Below are 20,454 nucleotides of genomic sequence, written 5' to 3'. Positions count from 1 at the left end.
GATATTGCACTGCGACCAAAACAAATTTGCTCGTATATTTCTTGTATTATTTCGGCGAACATTATGAAATATGTATTTTTCGATAACTTTTTATGCACGATTTCGAAATATATCAGACTGATAAGTTAATTCTCTTTAGAAAAAAACTTGCCAATAATCTTCAGTGCTTTTATGCAAAAACGTATGGAAAAATGAAATGTCGATAGGCCCCTGTCTAGGACCTAACCTGAATTTTCGTGTAGAAAATAATAAATAATAACTTTATAGAATCCATGGTATCTCATATCATGGCACTTACTGTTTAAATTTGAAAGAGTCTCATTTTTACTGCCCAAACTCCCCAGAGAGAGCAGTATAATTCCTCGATTTTGAGTTATATATATTTTTCTTCATTTCCTCTGCTTACCAACCCCCCTCCCGAAGAGGTCGTGATTTGGTAGAATTTTGGAAAATTAAAGTTTCGAGTTTTTTTACGTCACGCTGTTTGTCCGTATGTGTGTCTGTCATGCCGTTACCACATCTAGAGGCTAAACGGTTAGAGATAGAGACTTGGGATCTTCCAGGGACCCTCCTACAAGTCGATCCTGGGACTATTGGGATATCCCCCAATTCCATCCCTTCCCCTCCAAAACTATGTTTTTTTGGGATTGCTCGAAAACATGTCGTGCGACTTTTTTATTTTTGGGTATATTTCTCAGAGGTTGACAAGGCGGACATTTTGTCCGTATACGAAAATACCGTTGATTTATTTCCTTTATTCCTGATAAGGGTTTTTCAAGGTCAACACTTATAAAGGCTCTAAAGAGCTCCACCGAATAGCATCATGTTTGGGCTCGTTGTAAAGATCTTAGAATTTACGGTAATACTTAACCGGTTCCAATCAGTTGTGAACTGGTTCATAGCCGATAACTACAAGTTCGAGCATTCCTCAAAGTTGGGATGCTTTGGCACCGCTTTCTTAAATTAATGTAAATCTATAACTTTTCGCAACAGCTAGCAAATTCGAAATAGATTAATGAGAAATGAAAATTGTACTAATTGAAATATTGTTTTATTTTTAGCTCATTATATTTTGATAATTGTAATTTGTACTGGGATTTATTCTAATAAAATCTCTAGTGCAATCAATAAATGGATAAAATTACTTATAGAAAATTCTTGAAAAAAATGTAAGAACCTCTAACAGCAAAAATTTAATATATATAAGTTTACCTGGCGCATTTTCAATAGAATTTTGCAAGATGCTGAAGATATCTAGAAGCAGCAGTTTGGTGTAGCATAATTTAATTTTAATATCGCGAAACAATAAACGAGTGCAAGCCATCGTCTTCCTTTTGCCATAGAAACTTTTGCAATTTGAGATTATTTTGTGGCTCTTAAGGCGGCAACGCCATTTACTTTGATTCAGGGGAAAAAGAAAATGGTTGAAAAATATCAATTTTCTCTAAACCATTTTCCTTCACTCTTTTTCAAGAAAATAAATCAATTTCTCTAGTGTAGTGTAAAATCAAGCTGATTCACGATGTTAGATAAAATTTTGAGACACATTTTCAAGATGAGTATAATTGAATTGCAGATTTTTATGCAAACTTGGAAGATTTCACAGTATTATCAAATCTGCTCGATGTCTTTCAATAATTTCTGTGATTCATCAAGTCATTGAGATTTTATAGTATAATCGTCCAAATTAAAACTGGTGACATTTACAAATTTTTTAAGTAAAACCACTATTCAAAGTAAAATTTATTGCTATATCGAAAATCAAAATTTACTCGAAATTTCATTGCGATTATGCAGGATTATTAGTTGTTTTACACATTGTGTTTAAATACTAAACAATTTCCTGTTATTACAAATTATTGAATTTTGGACGAAAAACTAGGCTTAAGAGGTAGAGAGCAATAAATTTACACTTATTTAAAATACCCGGTAAAATGACATTTTTAAACTCATCTGATAAATCGGAGTAATTAAATAAATGCAGTATTAATATACCGTGTATACTATGAAGATTTATTGTGTATTTTTCATGTGAAAAGTACTTTTAGCTTAACAATAAATTATTTGGTACTGAAGTGGCATTTGCCCCTAATAAAAACCACAAATTACCCGAGCTTTTTCCACACGATGAGAGGAATTAATTTGATAACATTTTAATCGTCATCATCTCAATTCGCTTGGAGTAATTTTGGTATATTTCCTATCTCATTTTCGTGCAGAAATTAATTCAACATACCCGCCCAACGATGATGAAGACCCCAACATGGAGGAGGATATACTGTATCAGCGCGGGGCGTCATTCAGTGCCAAACTGGATGATTCCAATGCGCACATTTTTGACAATACCCTCATATCGAAGGAAAAGGGACGGCAGACAAAGGGAGACAAGTCACAGACGCACAAAATCAACACAGTCACCGGAAGTGACACTGGACAAAGTGGAGAACAGAGCGATAGTGGCGGATTTGCGACATTGTCCAATGAAATGAGTGACGATGGATTCTATTCGAAGGACGATATGTCCATTTATGATGATGTTAATAACAATCGACTAAACCTCAGGAGTAGGGACTCAATGATGTACGGGATGATGGCTCCAGTGGTTGAGACCTCAGACCCATCCACGGTTACTCCGTCCAGCAATATTAAGAACCAACACAACGACCACCAGAACAAGAATTCAACGGAAAAAGCAGCTACAGTCTCAAGGTATAAATATCACATCGGAATTTTTAATATTCAGATTAGGGGAAAAAGTGGGGCAAAATGTAACAAAATTGATTTTTTTTAAGGAGAAGATTCAGCCTAGCATAAAAATCCTTTTACTCTTGGACTGAATCTTGGGCTGAATTTTCTTCCACTCGGCGACTACCGGACTAGGGGAAAGTGCCCATGCTTGATACCATTGGAAGCTTCGTAATGACTAAATTTTTCCTATGTTTCTCAATAAACTGGCCACTTTCCCATAGTTTTTAAAATTTGGTTGCGATGAGTCACATATATATTGTGAAACATAGAAAATTTAGTCATTACGAAGCTTCCAATGGTATCAAGCATGGGCACTTTCCCCTATCCCAATGAATGGTCAAATAGAATATTATTAAACTGACTACAATTTTTTCTAAAACCATTTTTTTTCGATACAAAATGCGTTTTAGAACTAATATTCTAAAATTTGGTTTTATTTAACTTTTTTGTATTGGGCATTTGTAATTGAAGTCAATATCTATTCAGTTCAGATTATTTGTAATACTCGGAAATTAGTTAGTTTAGAAAAGGCGGTAAAGGTGAACTGGAGACCGTGTGGAGCAAATGTCACTTTTAGAAGATAGTGGAGGAAATCGGAACACAACGACGACGTTTCGAGGATGAATATCCTGTTTATGAAGTCTACAAAGCTTTTTAAAATCTTTCAATGATATGATAATTTTCACAGTTTGCTTTTACTCGAATTTGAAAAAAAAAACAAGAAAGGTCTCTATCTTTCCGTCAACTATCAGCTATTTCCTATCAGACCGAAAATTTATTATTGCTTTGAGTGTAGACTTCTGACCTTTTATTAGAATAAAATTGAATGAAGAGTCTTCGGAAAGTCGTGAAACCAATAAGGGAGATCAGGGAAGATGCACTAGAAAATAAATAAATAAATACTGGTTTGCTCTATATTCTTTGTAAGACAAACTATAACATTCAACTCTAAAATTGCATCCCTGTCTAATATTGCCCCAGTCATCTGAACTGATTTATATTTCGCGAATTCAAGCAATTCTTTAAATTCCAAATACTGCATTAAATTAGGAAAAAGATTGATCTAAATGCTTATCTCCTGTAAGGGCTCGAACTTTCAATGTTGAATTTATAAGAGGTGTATTAAAGCCAGGGGGGTGACATTAGCTCTGAAGAATGCGACCAGTTTTAGTGTAATATTTTTCCTGCTTTCGTACAAATTTCACGAGGTATCTTCAAAACTACGTAGGTTGTCAATTTGGGGTTTTCGGTTGCCTATTCTATATTAAATTGGCTTTTATTTTGTATTTGTGTTATTTGTTAATTCATTCTATAATGACAGAAAACAGCTAATAAACTAAAAAGTTGTTTTGGCACGCTAGAAACATATGGGAAACATAGGAAAAGTCATGTCCCTGATTAAAGCTTTAGTATTAAAAATAACAAGGCACTGTATATTTAATCTTTTAGATGGCATTGGACTTCGATTTTCGACTTGACACATTTTGCCCCAGATTCTCGTATTCCTTGTAGAAAATTTTGATTTGAACTTTGGCACAAAAGCAAAATTTGGACAGTATAATGTCATCATCCACAGCTTTTGAAATCGAAATATTCCATGGAATTTAAATTTCCATCCCTTATTGTGCATTCTGTTTTCACTATTTTGTGATCGAAACTAGATTGATCTTGTTGTGATATTTAAAAGAAGAAGAGAAGTGTAAGAGATTAAGGTATATACATTTAATATATCTTCAAGTAAGCAAGAGATGGCAATTTTGATTTTATGAGATTTTCCAGAACTAAAAGATGGAAGGTAAAGAAGTAAAATTTCAGCAGTAATCAATTTCATTTTATAAAGGAATAAAATTAACATAAACGTCTCAGAAGAGGAAAACAGTGAAATTGAATTTGTTTTACAATCGTGGTTATCAATTGTATTAATTCCTGGAAACATTAATAGTCTTTACGCCCAAAAAAATATTTCCTGAGCAAATTTTATTCTTTGATAATCATAATCAACTGTTCTTCAACTAAGGAAAGGAGACTATATCATTAAAATGAATGCAATAGATAGGGTAAGTGTGCCAAATTTCGACATAGTTGCATGCAAGCGCCAAAGTCTCAAGTTTGAAATGTATCTTTAATAGAAATTGATTTTTTTATTCCTTCTACTTTAGGAGTGTTGCTTAGAACCTTTTAGACAGTTTATCGTCTTTATTTACTTTAAAATCGTTCTTAATACATTTTAAAATGAATAGAAATGTAGACATAGCTTTGGTGCCCTATTTCGGCCACCTTCATTCTCATAGTTCCTTGCCCGTCAGGAATTCTTCCAATGTCTTTTTCACGTTATCTCGTTTCTAAAAGCTACATTTTTTGTTATTCTTTTGCATTGTATAATTTCTAGAGTATGTAAAAACTAAAAATTCATGAAAATTCGAGGAACAAGAAATGTGGTCGGAATTGCAAGCTGGCCGGAATTTGGCACACTTACCCTATACCAGTTATCGCCTAATGCGGTAGCCTACACTTAAAGCATTAAAATGTCTTAATAAATATCTCAAATTCAAAATTTTAATTATTGCTTTGCAATATCTTAAATTATTATTTTGAGGAAGGTATATTAATTTTGTCGTTACTCGGTCTTTATATTTTTTGGGAAAATTTTTGATCTTACAAGATCCTTAAAGACAGGTTTAATGAGGCTTTCGCGAACTTTTTAGATTGGAAGTTTAATTATGAAAAGCCTAGATTTTATAAACAACAAATACAGTAAAGTTATACTTCATTTTCAATGTCTAAAGATTTTTTTTAATAACATTTATTATAAATTTAATAATTTTCTCTGCTATCTTCTTCCATTAGACCCCAAGCACTGGTTTGCAAAGGGAAAAATAAAATGATTCATTATCTTCTATTAGATCTCCAAATTACTGGCTCTAATACGGGCTTCAGGCCTAAGGCTTAGCCATATAGTTTAAGTGCTATAATTTCAATCAATTAAATTTATTTTTGGAAAAAATTGATTTATAATTGAATTAGGGATTAACGACCTGTTAGATTCTGAAAAACCAATAAAATTTGTTGCTATTTAGGATTTTGAGACCTTGAGGAACTGGGCTAAACCTCAAGTCTGAAGACCGCTTAAACGTACCGAAAGGCCGTTAGTCAATCTTAGTTCCTCACAAAATGTACAAGAAGGAAATGCAAATATGTAGAAGAATCTCATCTTAAAATGATTTACTACACCATCTTATTGAGGAATTTATATTCAAGAATTACGTATATGTTATAAAATCAGTGAAAAATAAATCTGGTCTAGAGTATGGCTATTATGAAATCTTAGTAAAGAAAAATTATGGGTTTTAATTCTCATTTTCCCCCCATCACAATCCAAAATGAAGCCTCATAGTCGAAGAATATCGCCTTATGAAAAACTTTAATGCTATAACTTTAACTTTTAAACCACCATCATCATAAATTTACCATGCAGTTTCCACCACCACAGACCTATTCTGTACCATGATCCTTTTCTCAGTTGTTGGGTGTATTTTGTGTAACAAGAAGGCAAGTGCAGCTATTTGTCACAATTACGTTAAGTAGACGTAAGCCCCTCGTTCGACCCAGAAGACGAGTGTTGGGCTGAAAACATCCACCCACTCTGTGCAACTTTTCTCACACTGATTTTCCTCCATCTACAGAGAACCCTGCCTCCTGGACTGCGGAATTGATGGCACATGCGATAACAGCGATGGGACATCGAGGTGTCTCTGTCCATTCGGTAAGACTGGACTCAAGTGCAAAGAAGGTAAGTGTTAGAAACCAAAATCTCCATCAATCCGTCAATCTATCATCAACCATCCCTATAATGGGCGTAAGCTAAAAATAATTGCAAAAAGAACTGCGGGGGAGGAACATTAACACACTTCACTTCCATATGTTGTTTTGGGTGGAATAAATACGTCATGAGAATAATAGTAATATGGAATATAATGAAACAAGTCATAGGATAATTTATTTCCACCACCACCATGTTGAGCGCTCTGTCTGTCACCAAGTCTAGTGGGTGGTCTGGAGCCCATCATCTCCCATTGAACATTCTGTGTGAAAGTTTATGGTTTAAATTTTCAACTTCTGGGTAAGAGATGTTTGTTCTGAGCTCGCGCGCGCGCCTCTGAAAATGATGTTTTGAGGGTTTGGAGAAGCATAAAATGTGCGGTTTTTCCACAGAATGGGACAATTTTATGAGCAGTGGGAGCTTCCTTCTTGTACGGACCCACTAAGCACTAGAGCTTCAAGAGTGAGTCACTTCAAACTCGTACCACATTGTTATGAATTGCAACCATGGAAAATAGCTTAAAATGAGCTTTTCCGGATAAAGAGATGACATTATAGATATTTTGGAACTTTTAGAATCACTGCAAGTACCTCGAAATTTAGCCTATATTTTTTTTTTGTTTATTTGTATTTCATAAAACTTATATTTCTACATTCTGGTAATGTGATTTAACGTTTACCATATCCATTACCATAATTTGAGCGCGGAGTTAAGAATTAAAAAATTTCTCACGGTAGCTTCTAATTCAGTCAATTAGTATTATTATTAGTATATGATTAAATTTATTAGATATATTCTCGAAATCAGACATATTAACATGCTGCTAGAAAAGTTATTATATTCATTATTGTGTAAAAAAACCTGTGTTTTTCTAACTCAATTTACAGTTAAACAATCTTAAAATAGTAGTGGGTTAATGTTCTATATTTGCTTTTGTATTCGTATTTAATGGCCTCTAAATACTAAATAGAAGCAAATTACCTAGGCCTGTGTAGAAAAATTCTCTAGTGGGTAGAGGCCATAACTTAATTAAAGAAAAAAACATCTTAATTTGTAAAAATTTATTTTGCGAAAAATCCTGTGCCCTATAATGTGCTGAACACAACTGTGACTTAAGCCGAGTGGTAGCTTAACGCAACTTTAATCAAAACAATGAGTACAATATATTCCCATTAGTTTTCCACTAAGCTTCCTTTCGGCTTAACCCTTTAACAACGATACAGTTTTCGCTGACTAAAAATCAGCAATAAAAATGAAACCGATAAACAAAATCAGTAAAAGGTCTTATATCTAGCCTTAGAAAATCTAACAGTGTCTGATTTGATATATTTTTTGTCTCTATGAATGATAGGAACAAAAATAGCCCAAAAATTTAAGTAATTTTTCTAACGATACCGCAATGACTAATAATTTTCACTCTAATGAAAAATATTGTGTTTGAGTATTGTAGATTCATTTTCCAAAAGGGTTTTGCTTTAAAAAAAAATTAAAAGTATAAAAAATAAAAAAAATCAATTATGAATGTGAGAATTTAAAAATTTGTAATTTTTAGGTTAAAAATTTACTATATAGCAAATAGCTGGAGACTTGCAAAAAATATCCTAGATTCCTTCAACCTTCTATTTTGCAATTACGTATAAACATAAGAAAATAAAAACTTTATGTAGTCAGGAAAAATTATTTTCTTTATGGGACACCGGTGTTCCAATCGTCCTTGAAGGGTTAATGCACTAGGCCTAGACCGACTTACGACTTAAGTTTTTGAACAACAATGAATAGTAGTTATTAATATTTTGCTATGAACGAGCTTAGTCGTTTTTGGACTTTAGTCGTTAGTATGTCCAACTCCTCATTTGGTCTGAAAACTGTATCGACGCTTCCATTCCATACCCAAATAGCATTTTCTGACCAATTCGAAAATTTGACAAAATATTGTAGAAATACGCTCGACAGACTCAGAGATTTCGATTTAATTTCGTCGATTTGTCCAAGTTTTGCTTATTGGGATACTATGCTATATCAGAATGACAACTTTTCAGGAGAGCCATTTGAAGTTGGCGAATTCCTATGCTGTCCGTGTATTTTTTTTTCGAAAAAATTTAATACCTCATTAGCCGAACGTCGGATGACAACCAAATTTTCATCACTTGTAGATATCGGTCCCAGGAACAACATATAATCTCTCGGAGTAATATAAAGGCTAAGTCGGTCAAAACCAAGCAAAATAATTAACATTTTTTCATTCATTAATTTTGGCGGCTTGTCCGTTCGTTCTCTGCTACTTCAGGAAGATTTTCGGAATCGATTCCAAGATGACCCAAGATAAGATCCTGAATTTGTTTCAACCACCTCGTCCTGGGTCTACCCCGAGGTTGCTTCTTCCCAATAGTTTGGATATCTTTTCTGGGGAATCCTTGTTTATTTACGCTGAAAATGACCATACTATAGAAATTGTGGCCTCTCAACAAGAAGAAGTAAGTTCTCAAGCCTTATGCCCTAGACACATTTACGTCTTAAACTGTGAGACGGCTTAACGTAATTATAATAAGTATAATAATTTGAGCAAATTCCCTTCAGTTGTCCACTATCTAAGCCATTTCTCGGCTTAAGCTGAGAGACGTATTAGTCAGAAACTGATTATTTTAATTATAGTTGCGTTAAGCCGTCCCTCAGTTTAAGTCGTAAGTGTTTCTAGGGTATTAGTTCCTCAAGAACGGTCACTTTTCTCAATACTACACCCACGTTCCTCACCTGATATTTTTCTATTTCAGTCATTACCTATCATGACCATAAGTTTGAACAAGAATGAATACATTTTCGAAAACCGATAATTTATCCGAACGACTAAATTCCGTCTTTCTCACCACATTTTTCCAAAGCTCCCTTGGTTACTTCCGATTTAGCTATGTAAGAATCAAATGTTCCACAATTCTTTATGTTTTGTATTAATTCAAGATTAGGATTAGACATTTAGTGTTTCGAAACATTCGGAAACTGAGTTAAATTACTAGTCTGAAACTCGTCACAGCATAACCCATATAAACTTTATTGTTGCTTTATCATATTATTTAGTTAATTATATTTATGTTACAAATTGCTATCCAAACAATTTTACCTTATTAAAAAAAACAAACAACAATATAAATAGCATATAAAATTAAAATATACACGGAATAAGATTAATTATGACAATTGTATTTTACTAAACTATAATACAATATTTATTTCATGTTGTTTATGTTGAGTCCTCAGGAATTTCGATTTATTCACAAATTTGATAATTTTGAGAATTTAATTGATTAAAATAATTGTTTTTGCTTACAGAAAAGTCATATTCTACTTAAAAACGGTACAGCCTTATTAATTAATTTCAAAAAGAGAATAAAACACACTTTTTTTTATTATTTATCATAATTAAATATTCATTTTAAATATTCAATGTTGATTACTTATTTTTTCTTCTAACTTTCCAATTATTGTAATGCATAGATCAAAGGTTTGCAGATTACGTTGGTACTTTACGAGATTTGTCGTGATTGAAACTTTGGTACTAGGGTAAGTGTACCGAATTCCGGCCAGCTTGCAATTCCGGGCACATTTTTTGTTCCTCAAATTTCCATGAATTTTTAGTTTTTACATACTCTAGATATTATACAATGCAAAAAATAATAAAAAAATATCGCTTCCACGAACGAGCAAGATAATCTGAAAAAGGCATTGGAAGAATTCCGGAAGGGCATAAAACTATGAGAATGAATGTGGCCGGAATAGGGCACCAATGCTATGTCTACATTTTTATTTATTTAAAATATCGTCGGTTGCCTCAGCAACTGTGCTAACTGCATCTGCTCTGTGTCTGCATTCATTGCAAACGCCGCGCAGCGATGCTTTGCTTACAACGAATGCTAATACAAAGCAAATGCAGTTAGCACAGTTGCTGAGGCAACCGACGATATATAAAGAATGATTTTAGAGAAAATAAAGACGATAAACTGTCTACAAGGTTTCATGAAACACTCCATATAAAAAGGTAACAAAAAATTCAATTTGTATTAAAAATATTACACTTCAAACTTAAGACTTTAGCACTTGCATGTAACCATGTCGAGATTTGGCACACTTACCCTATATTAGTTTCGTTTTATAAAATGACGTTTTGCAGTTTGGTCTATGCCTAGTGAACAATAACTTTTGTTTTGTAAACATGTTTTCGAAATTATCTATGATCTAGATCTCATTCGCTCTCATTTAAATGTTAAAAACATGTTTACAAAATAAAATTTATTCTGCGTTGAGCATTATTTCGGTTTTGGTGACTAAAATTCATATTATATATTTCTCTGACTTCAATTGAATAAGAATAGCTAAGTCAATATAATTATAGTAACAGCTCTCAAGATATTAAACTCAATTAAAGTGCCAAAGAAAGTTTACAAATACCCAAAAAATAAGATACTGATTGTTTTGTCATATTATATTTTTATCAGCTAAAACCAACTAAATGCAAAGAACGATTCGAATTATTTTAGTAGCGCATAAATTTGTGCAAAATCTTGATAAGTAATTCCTAAAACAAAACTTTGCGACCATTCAGAATATGTGATACTATAATATGTTATATTTAACAACAGTTAGCACATATCTAGGCTAATCTCTTTACCTAAACACGAAAATTTGAAAGTTTGTCTTTTGCATTGGGAAAAATTATTAAAATCTATGATACCAAAATTCCATAATCGCTTATACAAATTTCCCAAAAACTCATTGAAGTTCCTAACTAATACGATTATCGCGGTGAAATTAAACTCTTGTGGGTGCTATTTGGGAGCAACACAGCGATTAACCCCCTGGAGTTTTCACAATTTCCCAGAAAGTGTCACAATTGTGCACCATTCAGAAGATATCTTCTGCAGAATCATATGCAATTTTGCTATTAGTCTTATCATCATGCTACTGTAATCACTTCCGCTCGCACCAGACGCCAATTTACTGAGGTGGTATGAAAGAAGCTGTAGATGCCTTCGACAGTCAAGGGAAAGTTTTCTGGGTGGGAAAAGTTTTGTGAGTATGAATAGATATAAATTATTTTTAGTTATGTTGAAGTGTTTTTACTAATCAAATCAAAATTTAATTCATCTCATGTCACGTTCAATGAGATCTCTTCAATTAGTGTTGTTTGAGTCCCTTTGGGCTATTTGGTTTGGGTTCTGGACAGCTTGTCCTGCCTCTTGTGCTTTTTTTCTGCTTCATCATTTCTCCGTTTGATATTATTTTTCTGTGCCCGGGAAAACCATTAGAGGGCACTGAGAAATGAGGACTGGAGATAAAATATTGTCCTCCAAGTCATGATTCCCATTTTATTGTCCCTGTGGGGAGTCACAGAAGGATCTTCTTGTTTTTACTCCATATACGTGTTCTCAACCAAAGGTAAATAAGTCACAATTCTCACTTTGTTTTTAAGGGTAGATATTTTATCTTGAATCTCTCTCGTTTCAGTTTCTAAGAGATTCAGCCGGAAAGTCTTTCAATTTTATTTCTGAAAAGCCACCACGAAATGTCCTTTAAATAACACGATATGGTAAAAAACATACGAGAAATATTTAATTAAATCTGGGAGATTATTTTCTCATGTATTTTTCTTTATAAAAGTTTAAATATAATGTCATATCGCATGTTTTTAAAACTGTGACACATAATGTTAAATTCATGTGCTTTCACGATTATTATTCCACTGTGTTATGTTATTGATTTTGACGTCAGTGTTATTGAATAACAACTATTTATTTAATGTTTACGCTTCATTTTCAGAATTAAATTGTGACATTACATATAAATACAAAATAAACCGGAAGAGAATCATTTTTAGTTTAAATGCCTTTAAAATGGCTAATAAAAGTGACAGAATGCATCAGTTCTAGCCACGTGGAAAGGATCTGCTGAAAATCCTTTGAAATTCCACAACAGGAATGTTGTCAGAAGTTTTAGGTAGAAGCCTCAGTGTATTAGAGCTTTTACTATAAAACATTGACCACGAGCACGCGGGATGTACCCATAGAAACGATATAGTACCCATAAAAGTTCATGGTAATTCGCATTGAACACAACATAGAGACATATTCTCTGGAAAGCAACTTGTATGCACATATTTAATAGGAATTTATGAACACAATATTCTACCTCCAAACATATATATGTCTCTCCACTTCAAGTGCAATATTATACACAAGAGGAGCTTTTTTGCCATAAAAACCTAAATACACAGAGTGTGCAAAGCTTCTCATAAATTTGTACAGGCAAGTGGACCTATGTTGGACAGTTATTTCAGTATGATTATCTTGCGGCTATATGGATATATTATATAGTATCGTATCTAGAGGATAAAATGCTATAAATCTTTTGCTTTGATATTAATGTATAGCGTACAGTCCATTCGACACATGTCCACCCAGTTGACGGTCAAGCCCAGCTCTCCATACTCTATAGTCCTTTGACACGTCCAGCTTCTACTAAGCCTTATGTTCACCGAAAGATTGCTTTTGGGTTCTTATTGTTAAGTAACTTACACTCAGTGGGTCAAGTGGTAGAGCACTCGCTCTATGATGCAAGTGTCCCTGGTTCGAATCCCCTTTAGGTCATCAGGAATTTTTCTGGCGTTAAAGGTGTTCGATTTGCATCCAGTGAGCTTCACTGCACTTGATTCCACGGGCATGGGACTGACAATCTCATCCTGTACAAGAAAAAATAATTATGCGTGTCTAGAAATCCCCTGGTGGGAAGGCCTAGTTCCTTAATTGAATGTTGTGCCAGCATTATTATTATTGTTAGGTAACTATGGTTATCAGTCGCCGTGGACGCTTCATTTTGATGGATGAAAACCTTCAGCTTAACAATTCCCCTTTTAGAAGTTATTAAATTTGAATGTTGATTTTTTAAAGTAAATATATAACTGTTTCTAGCGATGGCTAAAAATTTAAGAAACCTGTAAGCCTAGATTGGGGCTCACCGAAATAGAATTAAAAACTTATAGAGGTCAATTGGAGGACTGATTTAATCTGAAGGGAAAAATTTAATCATTACGAAGCTTGGGATCGTGCGAAGCATGGGCTCTTTCCTGGCTCTTTCCCCTATCTATATCCTTAAAAGTATTTATCTCTATATTGAAGCCCTATATTCTCAAAAGTAAGTTTTGTGTCCTTGGTATGTTTCAAGGAATAGTTGTACAAAAAAAATTATCCATTTTTAAAAAGAACTTTTATTTTTTCAATAATAATTTACTTTTTCTTATAGGGTGAAAGGAACACCTATTGACAATTTAAGAATTTATCATGCCATACTTATTGACACTTTCAGTATCGATTTGGGGTATGAAATTTGAACACCTCTTTTTATAAGAAAGGTAGATTACAGAAAAAAACATCATGCTACTTGCATTTTACCACACATAAAATAAATTCCCTGTCGAGGAGGTGCTCCTTCGACCCTATCTCTCTGTCAAAATTTTGATAATGACATCAAAGAAGATGAAAACTCGCCTAAAGTCTGTATACAGTAGACTCTCGCTAATTCGGCTCTTTTAAGATCGGGCTACTTTTTACTTCGGGCAGCAGTTAAATTAAAAAAAAAAATTGTTGACATTTTTAAAGTTTGATTACGATTATCAAATGAAGCAAATATGTTCAAGTTTGTCATAATTTGTCTTAGTTTTGATGTGATTTTGCATTATTAAGGAATTTTCATGATATTTACAATATATTTGAGTACGTAAAACCCAATATGTGTATGCAGATAAATAAAAAATCGTTGCATTTTAAAAAGTTTGTCGCCCGAATTTCTTTCTAATTCGGGTGACATTTTGGTCCCAAATGCCCGCATTTGAGAGAGTCTACTGTATTATCTTTAAATAACACATGACTTCCAGATGACCACAAAAATGATAAATAATTATGATCAGGAAGTGAATTACATTGAACCATGAATGGAAAACTCTTAGTCGTGAAATAGGATCGTTTTGTTCAATGAATCTAACCTAAGTTTTTCAGGAAATGTGTAACTTAATACTAACTATTAATTTACATATGTCTTTAGCTCAAATTTATTAAAGAATGAAGCGACAAATATACAGTGTTTGAAGGCCTAGTGTGTGCGAAGCCTGAAAGCCTTCCTCTATACACAAGAAAGATATTTGGAAAACTGATGTCGCGCATATTAAAAAATGACCAAAAATTTTGCAAGAATGCTAATTTAAAATTCAATTATTTGATTACAAATTGTTTTATAATTCGCTGTATTTGCTTGATTTGAACCTATTTGATCCGAAATGTGAAAGTATTCATCCGTGAAAAGTATTTATTTTGTAAAATGCAGAAAAAATAGCAACTGTAGAAGCATATTTTGCAAAACTTCCCAGAAACACATTTTTTCGAGATAGAATAAAATTACTGAAGAGTCACTAGACCAAGTGCATTGAAACTATATGAGATATCACATAGAAAAATTAAATTATTTTTAGAATCTATGATATTTAATGTTTTTTTTTTAATGTTGCTTAAACTAACTTTTTACTAAACCTTTGTATAGGGTAAGGTGTGGCATTTCGGGATTGCTGTTTTGTATATATAAAATATGCATAATTTTTTATACAAAATAGCAAAAAATGTAAAGAAGTAAGAGTGGTATATTTCGGGACAGTTGTGTTTTTTGGGACAGACAAAAGTCTCTATTATGCAAATAAATTTCACCGAGCCTGATTATTTACCTTTAAGTAGAATTTCTAAACTTCACTCTTTCATAATAATATTGGTTAAACTTCACTTTTAAAGTGACTTAAATCGAAAAAAAAACTAAGCACTGTTTTTGTTGACATCTGCAAAATTGACCACACTGGAGGTTTTGTAAAAAGTGATATGTGACACTCACAATTCACGCGTATTTCACGAATTAAATTAAATAAAATTTCAGAAGTTTTATGTTTATCTGATACGTAAAGAGCTTAATATTTCATATAACAATTAGAAAATAAATATTTATATACTGAGAAAAAAGGGGGTGTGATTAACTTTTTTTCCTCGTAACTTTAACACTTTGTAGGTGTAAAAATATATCAACATTTTGTAATGTTAATTTTGCACCTTTTTGAGTGTAAAATTAATGTGAAAAAGGGTTAATTTAATCACTAATACACCTAAAAAGGTAATATTTACACCGATTTCGGATCAATAATGCAGGGTAAAATTAAAATTACCGAAATGTTATTTTAACTTTTTCGGATTTCTCTCAGTGTAGGATTTTTGATGTGTCCCAAAGTACCCATATTATGTCCCGAAAAGCACCTTGTCCAGAAATACCACAAGTTACCCTATGGCTGTCTCTGTGGAATTCAAGCAGAAAAGTTCAGCTTACCTGTATCATGACTAAATAACCTACATAATCATGTTGGGAAAATATATAGTTTAAAGCAAAATGAGCAAAATTTATTTTGCATTCAAATTTGATCATTTGAATTTTTAGAAATATATGCCGCTAATTTATATTAGTTGTGTATGCCTGGTAACTTTGCCTCAATCATGTTAATGAGCATGATATTGAGTGATTTTGACAACATGGTAATTAATATTGAAACCCTACTGTAGGATTTGATCAGGAAAATCATCCAAATTATAATTATTTGTTTTCCATTTGCACTTCATATTTGGAGAGCTTTCTATTTTTCCAAATCAAAAGCAACATAGAATTTGTTCTATTTACATCCAGTTTAAATAAAATTAGGAGGAGGTTCGGTAAATTGGTTAAATTAGGTTTAAAGATTAATAGAGGTATTTACCCAAATTTTATGATTATCGAGAGGAGTAATACTATGCATAAATTTATATTTAAATCTTCAGGCCCGTCGGATAAAATTAACCTACTGTTTGATTTCCTTTAAATTTTTCTAAATCATTGAATTCTCACAGATTCTTTAAAATTCCTTCATATAATATGATCGAAATTTTCCAGTTGGAAAAGCACGAACAACTTTAAGATGAAGTATATCAAAGCACATCCCTTATGTCTTACACCAAGTTTCAATAGGGAGAAAAGAATTGAGAAAAAGAACCACCGGGTGTGAGATATTTGTGGATTTCTCCAACTTGCGTATATTGAAATTTATTATTTGCACGTGAATCCACCATGTTATTTGTTTCACAGTGAGGGGTTGGAAGATAGCGAAAGAACATCCAATTAGAGATATTCTTTTTCTGCACTTCCTATCTCTCTTGCTGGCTGGGATAATTTTTATGCTAAAAGAAAGAGGAAAAAGAAATTATAATGAATGGCATAAATCAAGAAATTTAATTTTGATTTGTTTTCTCTCACCTTTTGCTGCTTTCTATCGTGGCGTGTTCTGGTGGTAGCATATGCTTTTGAGTAAATAAGTATTTATTGAGTTGTGGAATTAAGTAACTTCAATGGGGATTAGATTTTAATTTTCAAAAGATACCCGAGAAAGATCGAGTTGCATGGCAAATTGGGTAAATTTCAAAGGAAAAGATCTCTTGAATTCAATGTGTAGGATGTGTAAGAAGTTCAAAAGCTAAACTCACGCAATGAGTTCAAATTATCACATTAATGATACACATAATATGTGGTAGTGGTGGTAGTCAAGTCTGACAGACATAAATATTGATTTATTCACTGTTTTTCCTCTTTCATCTATTTCACAACACGCGAGATTTCAGCAAGATTACCAAAGGGATATGTGAAACCCATTGTCTGCAGCTGGGCATGAGCATCCTGTTTTTTATCATTTGTGGGATTTTCTCCGGAAGCTACATTTTATCTAAAAGATTCTCAGAAAAAAAAATCCCCACAATTATACTTGTTTTAATGTTCAATCTAAGATAAACAAAAAAAAATCTTTTCAGTTTCATTAAGAAGAAAATACCAAGAACATTGGTTTCTTATGAAAAGTCATCCCTTGAGAAAATTAATTTAAAATGTGTTTCACATTGCTCAGTGATTTTGGCCATTTTTCCAGCCTCTGATTAAAAATCTCGTGTAATAAACCACTCAATATCAAAGAGATTTTCATTTCGCTGAATTCACCTTCGCTCAAAAAAAAGGCTCAAGTGCTGTATTAATTTTGCTGTGGAGTCCATTCTTCCGAGAATCATATAATTTGCACATTATATGATTACGTTATGTTGAGGAAATTAATTAAACAAATCGTGGAATTTCATTTGGGACCTTCATTACATTTCTCAACACACCCCTAAGCTGTGAAAATGAGAAACTTTGGGGATATAATTAAAAAGTAAAAAGTTTCTTTCGTGAAGTCCGTTTACGTGAATTCTCAAGTGCATTGTGCTGGTGGTCATTTCCCGAATAAAGTAGATTTAATATGGGATGCTCAATTGCAGTTGAAGAAAGGTGATTTTTCCTTTTACTCTAAAAATTAGTTAGAGAAACCCAGAATTCATTTTATGGCTTTCAACACAATTTTTGCACGTAATACCCTCTCTTTATGACAATAAAAATGTCCTTACCTTTGACGTTCATTACACCGAAAAGATTTTTAATAGCATACTTATTCTGAAGTTAGAGAAAATAAAAACAATAAAGCTGAAGACATTTTTTTCGACTTTTGTTGGAAAATGTGTTGTTCTATTCACATAGAATAAGGTCGTATTTTAATGTCCTTTTAGAGCATATTTACCTCTTTTTTTATGTAGAAAGACAGAATAATAGAATAACACTAATATGTACCAAAATTGGTAAACTATTAATTTTATTAGAAAAGAAATTAGTAATGAATCTGTTAAATATCCGTAAATTACTTACCTTTTTCGTATTTACATTTGTTGTTTGATATTTTGTTTTTGATTTTGAAATGCCTTTATAATTTATGAAATATTTTAATCTTTAGTAGATCAGTAAGCACCAAAAGACCATGCGAACAAATAATTCAGTGGGAGTTCTATTTTATGAGTTCGAGTATTCCGCAAAGTTAGTAAGTTTTGCTATCTATTTTTTTTTTAATCGAAAACTATTCTTTAGTCGAAAGCTTGGATTTTGCCTCCGACCACAGAAGCTGAGACTGTAAAGAATCTCAGCTGACTAAGCTTGATCATCTAATTCTAGTTTCCAACTGTTTTCGAAAATGCGATATTGCGAAAATTCGATATTTCGAAAATTCAAAATACAAGGGGACCGGCATCATATCATGGCCATTAGTGACATTATGCGATTGTTTAGGGAAAGGATTTGCAGATTCGTATTAAAAAAGGAGTCCAAGATTTAAGATTTTTTACTGAATGCCACACACACCGAATCAATTATATCACTATATCAAAAAAAAATCTCTTATTTATTGGGCTCAAAATTCTGCCTCACAAAATTCCTGGAAGTCTTTGGATTTTCCTCTACAGGAAAATGAAAATGTAGCGGCATTTTTTACGAAAGTGCCCTGGTTAACTCAGCTTCGTACCACTTTTTCCCACCTCTTTAGGCCTCATTTTCCCCGAAAAAATTACACCGGACACAAAAATTTGGGCATCACTACTTAGATGGAACTTTCATCTACTTGTTTTCACCATTTGTAGGAGGTATCACGCATTAAAAATCAATTTTAAGCTATTTTTCTAACACATGTTTTTTGACACTCGGAAACACATTTTTACACTGCATTCTGACAGTCAGTTAAGAACTTGGTTAGGTATGATTCTCTCATAATCACACCTAATGTAATCCTCAGATTTTCTCTAACACCTGAGTGGCATGCACAATGTGACACAAAACAGTGAGGAATATTCAAATTCGGTGGTCAGTAATTTTGACAGATGTTTTTACGAAGCGGCAAAATTCAATTTTCCTGAGCTGCAAGGGTGGTAATTTTTATGAATTTTCCTCCACCCACAAAAACGACCCTCTTCAAGCAAAAGATTTTCACGGTAAATATTAACCCTAATAAACCCTCTATAGCTTGGAAGAGTAGCTTTTTCGAAAAGACACTTGCAGTGTGCAAAAATGCATAAAATATTACACATCAGAATTACGATTTTCGGCCCATTTTTTATTTTTACCTTTTGGACCCAGGAAAAAAGACCTAGGCTTCCAAGTTTGTCAGGAAATGTGAGATGTAGGACTAGCTTTTAGATTATATGTCCTTGGATGAAATTCATTTAGTAACTTGGAAAAAAATCAACTTTTATGAAGCTGAAACATTACGAAGGTGCAAAACCTTCCCCTACACACAATAAGTGACTTTTGCGTATACTGCTACAAGTTTGATATTAATATTAAATTAAACTTCAGATAAACTCAAAACAAATAATGCTAAGTCCGATCGAAAATCGATGATATTTAAATTGTCACTTATAAAATCTAAACGAATTGCTTTGAAAGCATAAGCAATCACAAACACACCACAACTACAGTGACCATCCATTCGTATTGGAAGTTGTACGTCACCTGTGGTATTTCTACATTAAACAAAAAGCATTTCTAAATCAAACATAGGGGAATCTGGGGCACCACCGAACATGGAGTAGCACCTAACACTGATTTTTATTTACAAACTACTTAGACTATGAAAACTAATTCTTTAGTTGGCAAGCATCTCTATAGTGCCTATAGGTCCTATAGACATTGTCCTCTGAAGTCTAATTTCTAATTAAAAATCGCAGTGTTCAATGCTACCCCGTGTTCGGTGTTATCCCGGTTTTTTCTAAGCTTAAAAATGATTCATTGCGATTTTAAATTTGGTCGATGCAAGAATATATGTACCTATATCTATTCCTTTTTGAACATGATCATTGGGTATTATTAATAATAACAATATAAGTTGCCAATAACTCTCTATCAAAAGTGGAATTATAAAGTTTTTGTATGAATTGAAATTTAAATTTTTG

At 32.8% G+C, this 20,454-nt stretch overlaps 1 protein-coding gene across 1 annotated transcript in view; it reads left to right on the top strand.

Annotated features, from left to right (window-relative positions):
* Nucleotides 1–20,454, top strand: part of LOC129798952 (pikachurin) — a 178,973-nt gene that overhangs the window by 99,140 nt on the left and 59,379 nt on the right. Inside the window, exons 3-4 of the mRNA XM_055842482.1 lie at nt 2,220–2,709; nt 6,432–6,538. Of these exons, the coding sequence (XP_055698457.1) occupies nt 2,220–2,709; nt 6,432–6,538 (597 nt within the window). The remainder of the gene's footprint in view (nt 1–2,219; nt 2,710–6,431; nt 6,539–20,454) is intronic.

The sequence above is a fragment of the Phlebotomus papatasi genome, chromosome 1 (assembly GCF_024763615.1).
Source record: "Phlebotomus papatasi isolate M1 chromosome 1, Ppap_2.1, whole genome shotgun sequence".
In the NCBI taxonomy this organism is placed as follows: domain Eukaryota; kingdom Metazoa; phylum Arthropoda; class Insecta; order Diptera; family Psychodidae; genus Phlebotomus; species Phlebotomus papatasi.
Note: the sequence above shows the minus strand (reverse complement) of the source record. Positions and strands in the feature narration are given on the sequence as shown.